The following is a 10,770-nucleotide window of genomic DNA, read 5'->3' on the forward strand; positions in this document are numbered from 1 at the left end:
CTCGCTCAGCCAGTGAGCGGGAACCGGTCTGTATGTGGGATCCGAACCCTCGGCGGGAGCGCCACCGCACTCCCAAGCGGCGCACTGTAGCAGTGCGCCACCGGGCCGGCCCCTATTGGACTTTTAAGTTTTCATTTTAGCTATAATAAATAATGCTTCAAGTCAAACCTTTACATGTGAAACTTTTTTGTAGTAATAAAGAGCTTTTAGGCTGGCTTGTTAGCTCAGATGGTTGGAGCATGGTGCTGATAATACCAAAGTCAGGGATTCGATCCCTGTATTGGCCAGCAAAAAAAAAAAAAATGACTTTTATTAATTAACCATCCATAGAATGTCTATACTGTGTAATTTAATCTAGGTCTTTCTAAGAAAACTGTATCGTATTTTTTCATCATTGACTTTTCATGGTTGTATCCCTTTTATTCACGGTGACTTTTCCCCCTTTCATATTTGTGGAAGAATTCTAGGGCTTTTGGTGTCGACCTGTTCTGTTTTTCATTGGAGAAGTAGCTGTTTTCATACTTCCCTTTTTCTGTTATAGGCCTTTGTTCCATGTTATGAATTTAATAAGCACTGAGTCTGGTTCTGAGGGACTTTGCATCAATATTTTAGCAGATGAGGCTGGCTTGTCACTCCCCTGTCCAGTCCACCACTGGCCCTAGGCACAGGCTGAGCCATGAGTGCTACATTCCTGCAGCACTGGTTTGCAATCCATTCCCACCTTTACCCACTCAGGCTGGACTATGGGCCTCATTTGAGTTATATAGCCACTAGGTCCACATGTTTGTGGAAGTTTTGGATCTAGCTTCTCAGAGTTAAGAAATAGAGCAGAAGACAACCACAGGTATTCCCTAGTGGTCATAGGCAGAGTCTCTGGAGAGAGGCATAGATTCAAAGCTCAGCCCAGTGTTTTCTCTTAGCTGGGTGACCTCAGGTGAGTTATCCATCTCCCTGAACCTTAGTTTCCTTCTTTGGGGATAAGAAAAGTCCTTATCTCCCAGGGTTTTTATAAGGATTAAATGTGATAATGCTTGTAAAGAGCTCACCAAAGTGCCTGGTACATAGTAAGTGCTGGGTAAACACTAGCAGTTAATTGCAGTTGCTTTTACTAGGTGGACTCTGATGGTGAACAGGTGTGTTGGGATGTCCCTGGGGAGCATTGGGTGACAGTGCTCTGTCCTCCCACAATAGGCTGGCAGAGAAGTACCGAGAGTGCCTGTCTAATAAGGAGAAGATCCTCAAGGAGATTGAGGTGAAGAAGGAGTACCTGAGCAGCCTCCAGCCTCGCCTCAACAGCATCATGCAGGTGAGGCCCACTAGCCCTTTTTGTTGCCTTCACCATTGACCAGAGGCTGCCGGAAGCCACATCCCCCTTTGGGCTTTCCTAGGTCTGTTACCCTAATCACTGTTAGAGTACACTGTAAGGATAGTCTTGTCTGCAGTTCTACCCAGGTGGTACGATAAGCTTGTGTCCTGGGGGAAGAAGTGCTGGCTCATGAGCTCAGGAACATATACACACGTTTACCTGGGCATTTTCTTTTCTTCCAGAGCTTCCTCTGGCTACCACACTTTCTCAGACTGTGGAAGTTTAGTTTACCCCCTGAACGATCCCTGCCAGCCCCATAGTCTCCAGGACTCTAAACATGCTCCCTGTGGATGTCTCTTAGATCCCACTGACAACACCTCAGGAGCAACCCTTGGCAGATCTACTCACTCGAAAAAGAAATTTACTCATATATGAAAGCCATTAGGTACCTTAGGAGGAAAAGTTCCCACTTTACCTATAAAATAAAATGTCTTTCTATATCGGTGACCCAATTTTTGTTTGCTTTGTGAAGCCAGATTTGGTCTAAATCCTTATAGTTTTATGAAGCAGGGTAGATGGCTAATATGTACGAACTTTGTAAAAGTTCCCTAGAGAAATTATAAATTCATTTTTCTAGGACTTGACAAGTTCTGCATTTCCTTCCTTCAACTCTAGGCATAGAATTAGAGTAATTAAATATTTTCCAGTAACACTGCATAATAGAACAAAAAGACAGCAGAAATTAAAAGTTTTGGTTGTACTTATCCCCAAGCCCCTCTACATGGCTAAATTTTCTCCTGTTACCTGGAAACTCTCTAACTGTCCCTAAATAGGGGGTAGGTTAAATAAATTCTTGAATGATACAGGCTTACAGCTGTGATGTAAACTGATAGAAAACTAAAATGTGAAAGAAGATCTGTCATATTAATAAACAAAATGTAAGCTATAGAACATATAGTATGATCTCATTTGTATACCGTGGTTTACAAAGTATCTGTATGGATATATGTATGTGAGTCCTGTGTACACTTAGAAAAGTCAGTATTCACATCAAACCATTGACAATTATCTTTGGGTTCCAGGAACTATGAGTTTTTGCTTTATAAACTTAAACACAACTTTTTTTTTAAAGATGACCGATAAGGGGATCTTAACCCTTGACTTGGTGTCAAGTGAGCCAACCAGCCATCCGTATATAGGGATCCGAACCTGTGGCCTTGGTGTTGTCAGCACCACACTCTCCCAAGTGAGCCATGGGCTGGCCCTAAACACAACTTTTTAAAACAAAGTATAATATTACTGAAAAAAATAATTTTACATACAGAAAAGCATACAACTCGTAAGTATAGTTCAGTGAATAATATTCAGCAAGTGAACACATCTTATAACCAGCACCCAAAATCAAGAAAATAAACATTACCAATTTTCCAGAATCTCCTTTATTCCCCCTCTCAATCACTAACACCTCCCACCCCCCAATAACATTGTCTTGACTGCTAACATCATAGGTTAGTTTTGCCTGTTTTTGCACTTTATACAGATAGAATCATAGTATATACTCTTTTGTGTCTGGCTTTTTTTAGCTCAACAGTATGTTTGTGATATTAATCTATGCTGTTATGAGTACCAGGAGTTCATTTATTTTCATTGATGTTTAGTATGTGGTTTTGGTTGTTTACAATTTGGGGCTATTGTGAATAATACTGCTATGAGCATTCTTATCTGTGTTGTTTGGTGCACATGTGTGTACACATTTCTGTTGAATGTATACCCACGAATGAAATCACTGAGTCATAGAGTAAGTAATGCATGTATTTTAGCTTTTCTAGACACTGTAACAGTTTTCAAAAGTGACTGTACTGATCTATGGCAGTTCCCACCAGCACAATATGAAAGTTCTCATTGTTCCACATGCTCAGCAACACTAGATTTTGTCAATCTTCTTAATTTTAGCCATTCTGGAGGGTATCTCATTATGGTTTTAATTTTAATTTCCTTGGGGACTAGTGACATTGAGCCCAGCACTTTTGTATGCTTATTAGCTTTTGGATAACCTCTCTTGTGAAGGGCCTATGCAGGTCTTTTGCCCATTTTTCTGTTGGGGTGCCTGGAGCTCTTTATATTTTCTGGAGGTGGGTCTTTTGCTGATACCTTTCCCATTCTGTGACTTACCTTTTCACTCTCATGATGGTATCTTTTAGTGAGAAGTTGTCCTTAATTTTAAAATAACCTAATTATTAATCTTTTCCTTTATGGTTAGTGTTTTTTGTGTCCTGTGTAAGAAATTTTTCTCTATCCCAAGGTCATAGAGATATTCTATATTTCCATATAGAAGCTCCATTGTTTACCTTTCACATTTAGATCTGTAATCATCCTGGTAGAGAATTTTGTATATAGTGAGAGGAAAGGGTCAATATTCATTTTTTTCTTTCAATAGAAGGTATTCAGCTGACCCGTTTATTGAAAAGACCATTCTTAGGCCGGCCCGGTGGCGCACTTGGTAGAGTGCGGCGCTTGGGAGTGTGGCGGCGCTCCCGCCGAGGGTTCGGATCCCATATAGAGACCGGTCCGCTCACTGGTTGAGCGCAGTGCGGGCGTGACACTGAGGGTTGCGATCCCGTTGCCGGTCACGGTACGGGCGCGACACTGAGGGTTGCGATCCCATTACCGGTCACGAAAAAAGACAAAAAGGAAAAAAAAAGAAAAGACCATTCTTTCCCCACTGCTCTGCAAATAAAATGTGTATGTGTGGGTTTGTGTGTGATGTTTGTCTATCTTTGTACCAGTATCACACTGTCTTCTTATTTACTGTAGCTTTATCAGAAGTCTCAATGTACAGTCATTGAATTCCTCCAATCTCTTTCTTCAGGATTGCCTCAGATTTTGTTGGCCCTTTGCATTTACATATACATTTTACAATAAGATGGTCTGTTTTTACCTGGTGGGGTTTTGATTGGGATTACATTGACTCTGTAGATCTTATTGGGGAAAATTGACATTTGAACAATATTAAGTCTTTCAGGCCATTGACATTCATTTATCTCCATTTATTTAGATTTTTTCATTTCTCAGATTTTTGTGTAGAGGCTTACACACCTCTCATTTATTTATTCTTAGGTATTTGATGTTTTGATGCTTTTGGAAATATCTTTTTATTTTTTATTTTTATTTTTTTTTATAAAGATGACCCGTAAGGGGATCTTAACCCTTGACCCGATGTTGTCAGCACCACTCTCTGAAGTGAGCTAACCGGCCATACCTACATAGGGATCTGAATCTATGGCCTTGGTGTTAATCCGCACCACATTCTCCCAAGTGAGCCATCTCCCTTGGAAATATCTTTTTATAATTTAATTTTCTTACTGTCTATTTCTAGTATGAAGAAATATAATTGATTTTTTTATATTGACTTTTTAACTGCCTGTTTCTTCTGTTTATCATGTACCACTTTCATAAATAAAAAACTATATACAATCAATCACTAAGGCAGCCGCATGTTCCTATGTAGACTGGCTAAAAAAGGAAAACCAAAAATTCTTCCTTTGTTGCCTACAGGCTTCCCTCCCTGTGCAGGAGTACCTGTTCATGCCGTTTGACCAGGCTCACAAGCAGTATGAGACAGCCAGGCATCTGCCGCCTCCCCTCTATGTCCTCTTTGTCCAGGCCACTGCATATGGGCAGGCCTGTGGTGAGTGTGGGGGCTGGGAGAGGAAGAGGGGCTGTGGGAGCAGCAGCTGTGGCTGATTGAGTCATTTGGAACCACTGCCTGCCCAGAAGCCCTCAGGTGACAGACGCTGCCTCCCCTCCGCACTGCCCTGCATGGCTGCTTTGACCAGGTGGCCTGAGGCATTTCTCACTGGATGGCTCTGAATCTTTCATGAGCCTGGCTGGAAGGCTGTTGGGTGCAGTGCCCAGGCAGCTTGGCTCGGCTCCCAGGTGCTCACCCTATGCTTGGCAGGTGGATCAGTGCCTCTTGCTCTGCTTCAGGGGTGGGGAGGGGGCATGATGAACACAGGTTTCAGCCAGCTCTGCTAGGCTTTTGCCGTGCCCCGAAACAGGCTGCATGTTTTTACAGTGAATTACCAGGTTAGAGGATTTGTCCTCATTACGCTTAAGTGCAACCTGTGACTGTGCTGGGGTTTTTGAGAAGTTTTGGGAGACCCTGCCTCTTATCCTAATGCAGCTTTCACCCAGCACCTGAACTTTTCCTCCCCACCCTTCCCCATCCCTCCTATCAAATGACATATATTACACCAGTGCATGCCCCTCCTCCCAGCCATGGGCACCAACACATTAGTGTCTCTCTTCTTGTGTCTTCCTGGTCCTTCTTGTCCTCTCCCTCCCCATTGTTCTCCTTCCTGTTTTCATCATCAGCTCATATGAAATCCTCCTCCCAGCCCCCTAGACAGGGTGAGTAATTTTCTTTTATTTTGTGTTTGAAACACAGCCTGTTTTCACTCCTGTTTTACTGTAGAATTCTAAGATTTGTCTGTCATTTGTTGGTGGGAGCTACATGATGATTCACGTAGGGTTGCCAGAGATAGGCCGCTTGGGAGAAGTTTGCCATCCCTCCTTAGTGCCATTGGGCAAACCGTTTTAGGCTCCTGTAACTATCTATACCCTTAAGAATAGAGCAGAAGCGGAGGTGGTCTGTCTCACCTCACAAAACCCCTAGAGTTCCAGAAAGGGGGCCCAAGGCGTCACTCAGTGAGGTGTCAGGCCTGGTGCACAGAACAGGCCGTAGCTCAGTGCTTGAGAAGCCAAGCTCAAATTGAACAGACTGGTCTTAATCCTGGCTGTCTGCTTCCTGATAATGGTACCTAACTTCTCAGCCTCAAGTTTCTTATCCATAAATGGCTATAATAGTAGTATTGCTCCTATAGGGTTTTCGTGTGCATTAAAAATTAATTTTTAAAAATTGCATAATTAAAATTATAAGCATCAGCTCATTCAGTCCCCACCACCCAATAGGGCAGCTACTGTTTATCGAGTCCCCACTTCATGGATGCAGAAGCTGAGGCTCAGAGCAGTGACATAACTTCCCAGCACACATGTTTGGTAATTGGTGGGGTAGACTCAGGCCTGGGAGTGGATTGCAGGGTCCAAGTTTCTACCAGCCTTTCTACTGCCTCCCAGTTAAATGAGACAATGCCAGCCAGTTGCTTGGGGTAATGCAGAACAGAGAAGAAGCACTTAGTCAGGTGAGAGCCATTGCTTCCAGGATATGGACAGGTATGGGCTTCTGGGCGAGAACCTTTAAGACAATTGGCAGACGAGTTCCATGTAGCTTTAGGCCTTAGGTTTGAGTTTCTGTGCCTTGGTGTGCACCTGAAGAGAGGCATTCCTCACCAGTCGTTTTGGGTTCTCAGTAAATGATGGGAAAAAAATTCAAGTTTCCTACCTTGTTCCTTTTTATCTGGAGAAAGGGCTTTGCCCTCCCACCCCTAGTCAGTAAGGAGCTGGGGCAGAAGTAGAAGGAATACAGCCCCAGAGCTGGGCCGTTTGCTTCGTTAGCACCTTTCCTCAGCGGCTTTCCTAGGAAACTTGTTCTTACCCTTAGATAAGATGTTGTCTGTGGCGATCGAAGGCAGTGTGGATGAAGCCAAGGCTCTGTTCAAGCCTCCTGAGGATTCCCAAGGTAATGTGGTAGTTGGCATGCCTCCCCTAGGGACACCGAGTCACCTCCCAAGGTGACTGGTTCTGTGTAGCAGGAAGCATGATTTTAATGTCTTAACTTCTTGGAGTAGGCAGGGGAGAACTCAGTTCTGGAGTCACAAAGTGCTGCCTTTGGATCTGAGCCTTTGTGTACTCATCTGTGAAGAATAGATAAGAATACCTTCTGTGGAATTACTATGTAGATTAAATGGGGTAATGCACACAAGGCCCGTAGCATCATCCTCAGCACATAGCAGCCCCTCAAATTATATGAGCTGCTGTCGTTGTTGTTTATATTACTATTATTATCACTACCACCACCACCAGTGGAGGGTCTTGGGGTTCATAGAAATGACATTTAAAAGCCCTTTAAAAAACAGGGGTGGTGGAATTATAGGTCATGCTACTTTTCCCTTTTTTTCTTCTTTTTCATCACCATGTTTTCTATACTGAATAAGCAGCAACAAATTAATCTATTATTTATTCTAAAGAAACCCATTTAGAAAAGGCAAGAGTCTGGGCCCCTTGATGCCTGTGGGTTGAGGTGCTTTAGGGAGCATGTGGATCCCTCTCACCCCTTGCTGGCTTCTCTGTGTGGCTGCAGATGATGAGAGTGACTCAGACGCTGAGGAGGAGCAGACCACGGTGAGAGCCACATCCTCTCCTGGGGGGCCAATTAGCTGCACTGGGGCCTGCTTGTTTGCAGATGCTGTCCTCCCTAGGATCAGAAGAAAGAGGTTTGAAAGAAAGGGCTGCTGGCGGGGGGGCCTGGCAGTCAGGCAAGCTAATGTAGCAGGTCCCAGGCAGCAGTGCTGAGGCTCTGGCTGGTAGGGAGAGGGAAGGGGTGTGTTCCTATGACCAGTGCTCATCAGCCTGGCTTTTTCCTTTGTCTAGAAACGCCGGCGACCCACGCTGGGGGTTCAGTTGGATGACAAGCGCAAGGAGATGTTGAAGAGGCACCCGCTGTCTGTCATGCTTGACCTGAAGTGCAAAGGTCTGGCTATACTCACCTTATTCTGGGGGATCCTGTAGCACCTAAGAGTTTGCTAGCTGCAGGTGCAGAGGGACCAGCAAGCCAGAGGCCTCTTTGCCCAAAAAATGGTTTTGGTCTCATACATATTTCTCTCTTTTTTCTCTTTGTTTTGCATGGAATGTGTTTATCAACACCACTCTGTAACCACCTAAACTAACTCGTCAGCCCGTGATTTTTTTTTTATAGTCATAACCATAACAACATAGTAACAAAACTCCAGATACATAAGAGAAGCTTGGTAAAACTACATGTTTTTCTGAATTTGACAAGTAAATACCCAGAACAATTTAGAAGAATATACAGGTTTTGAGTAACACAACCAACGTTTTTAGTTTAATAAATATAAGTAGAACTTTGTATTCTGCAGAGAATACAGTCATCCCTCAGTATCTGTGGGAGAATTGGTTTCAGGACTCCCCTCAGATACCAAAATCTATAGATACTCAAGTCCTAATATAAAATGGCATAATATATATATATTTTTTTGTCTTTTTTTTTCGTGTCCGGCAACGGATCGCAACCCTCAGTGTCGCGCCCGTACCGGACCGGGACCGGCAACGGGATCGCAACCCTCGGTGTTGCGCCCGCACCTCGCTCAGCCAGTGAGCGGGAACCGGTCTGTATGTGGGATCCGAACCCTCAGCGGGAGCGCCGCCGCACTCTCAAGCGGCGCACTGTAGCAGTGCGCCACCGGGCCGGCCCTAAAATGGCATAATATTTGAATATAACCTATGCACAGCCTCCTTTATGCTGTAAATAATCTCAAAGTTACTTATACCTAATATAATGTAAATGTTATGTAAGTAGTAGTTATACTGTTTTGGTTTTTTTTGTTTGTATTATTTATTATAATTTTTTTTTCTTAATATTTTTGATCCACAATTGGTTGAATCCACTAGTGCAGAACCTGCAGATACAAAGTGCTGACTATATATGTTTTGAAAGTGGTTTTTGGAAAAAAGTAGCACATGATAAAGCATTCTAGCAGTGTAAGAGTTAACAGTGAAATTTAAGTTTCCCTCTCACCGCAGGCTATCAGAGCCAGTCCTTGATCTTAATACCAAGGACAACCATTGTTACACATTTTTTAATGTATTTTCTAGAAATATTCTATACACCTAGAAGCTTTTATACAAATGTGTATTTATCCCTTTCCCACCTTAATTTTTATACAAATGGAAATGTGCTCTACACACTGGTCCTCTCTTTGCCTTTTTATTAAACATTATATTTTGAGATCATTTTAGACTTAACAGAAGAATTGTGGAGATAATGAGTTCCCGTATACTCTTTATCCAGCTTCCCCTATTGTTATGTCTTAATTAACCACAGTGCAGTTATCAAAACCACTGTTAATTTCATTGGTTCAATACTATTAACAGGGTCAGCCCATGGCTCACTTGGGAGAATGTGTTGCTGATCACACCAAGGCCACAGGTTCGGATCCCTATAATAGGGATGGCCAGTTAGCTCACTTGGGAGAGCATGGTGCTGACAACACCAAGTTAAGGGTTAAGATGTCCTTATTGGTCATCTTTAAAAAAGAAAAAGAAATACTATTTTTTTTTTTTGTCTTTTTCCGTGTCCAGCAACGGATCGCAACCCTCAGTGTTGCCCCCGTACCGGACCGGGGACCGGCAACGGGATTGCAACCCTCGGTGTTGCTCCTGCGCCTCGCTCAGCCAGTGAGCGGGAACCGGTCTGTATGTGGGATCTGAACCCTCGGGCGGGAGCGCCGCCACGCTTCCCAAGCGGCGCACTATCCATTGCGCCACCGGGCCGGCCCAAAAGAAATACTATTAACTGCAGACTTTATTCAGAGTTCCATAGTTCCCTTGTTTTTTCACTAATGTCCTTTTTCTGTTCAGGTTCCAAGCCAGGATCTCACATTACATCTAGCTGTCATGCTCCTTGGTCTCCTTGAAGCAGTGATAGTTCCAAAGTCTTTCCTGGTCTCTCCTGACCTTGATTAGACTGAGGTTATGGGTTTCAGGGAAGAATAGCAGAGATGTAGTGGTCATCATCACATCCTATTGAGGGTACATGGTATCACTGTGACTTTTTACTGGTAATGACCTTGATCGCTTGGCTCCCTTTCCCTATTATCTTTGTTAGAAGCAGAGTCACTAAGTTCAGCCCACACCTAAGGGCGGGGAAATTAAGCTCCACCTCTGGAAGGACGAGTAACAAATTTGTAGATACTCTGCTTTTTTCGCTCAACATTGTATTGCCATTAAGTTTTTGTTTTTATAGTAACAGATTGTAAAAGCCTCTTTGAATTTCTTTTCTACAGTACAGTTGACTCTGCTGTGAGTTTTTGACTCATAAATTATCTCTTCTTCCTTCCCCTCTAGATGACAGTGTGCTTCACCTGACTTTCTACTACCTTATGAACCTCAACATCATGACAGTAAAAGCTAAAGTGACAACCGCCATGGAGCTGATCACCCCCATCAGTGCAGGGTATTGGGCAGGAGCTATGGGGAGTGAGGTGCGGGAGGGGGATGTGATGAGAACTTTGGTGTGGGACCACCCTCAGTTCCTCCATCTGGCTCTGACGAGGTTCACTGTCATGTTGATTTCTGTCATGTCCTCATGGACTAGGAGTCCTGGCATGTCACTGATATTTAGAAAGCATTCTCAGGGCTGGCTGGTTGGCTCAGTTGGTTAGAGCACAGCCTTGTAACACCAAGGTCAAGGGTTCAGATCCCCGTACCAGCCAGCCACCAAAAAAAAAAAAAAAAAAAAAAAAAAAAAAGCACTCCCTGACTTTAGT

At 43.5% G+C, this 10,770-nt stretch overlaps 1 protein-coding gene across 1 annotated transcript in view; it reads left to right on the top strand.

The window, feature by feature from the left end:
• THOC5 (THO complex 5) overlaps positions 1-10,770 on the top strand; it is a 33,292-nt gene that overhangs the window by 9,472 nt on the left and 13,050 nt on the right. The window contains exons 8-13 of the mRNA XM_008575545.1: positions 1,192-1,306; positions 4,862-4,994; positions 6,867-6,944; positions 7,566-7,606; positions 7,856-7,955; positions 10,349-10,457. Coding sequence (XP_008573767.1) covers positions 1,192-1,306; positions 4,862-4,994; positions 6,867-6,944; positions 7,566-7,606; positions 7,856-7,955; positions 10,349-10,457 — 576 coding nt within the window. The remainder of the gene's footprint in view (positions 1-1,191; positions 1,307-4,861; positions 4,995-6,866; positions 6,945-7,565; positions 7,607-7,855; positions 7,956-10,348; positions 10,458-10,770) is intronic.

This window comes from Galeopterus variegatus, unplaced genomic scaffold, assembly GCF_000696425.1.
Source record: "Galeopterus variegatus unplaced genomic scaffold, G_variegatus-3.0.2 Scaffold1204, whole genome shotgun sequence".
NCBI lineage: Eukaryota > Metazoa > Chordata > Mammalia > Dermoptera > Cynocephalidae > Galeopterus > Galeopterus variegatus.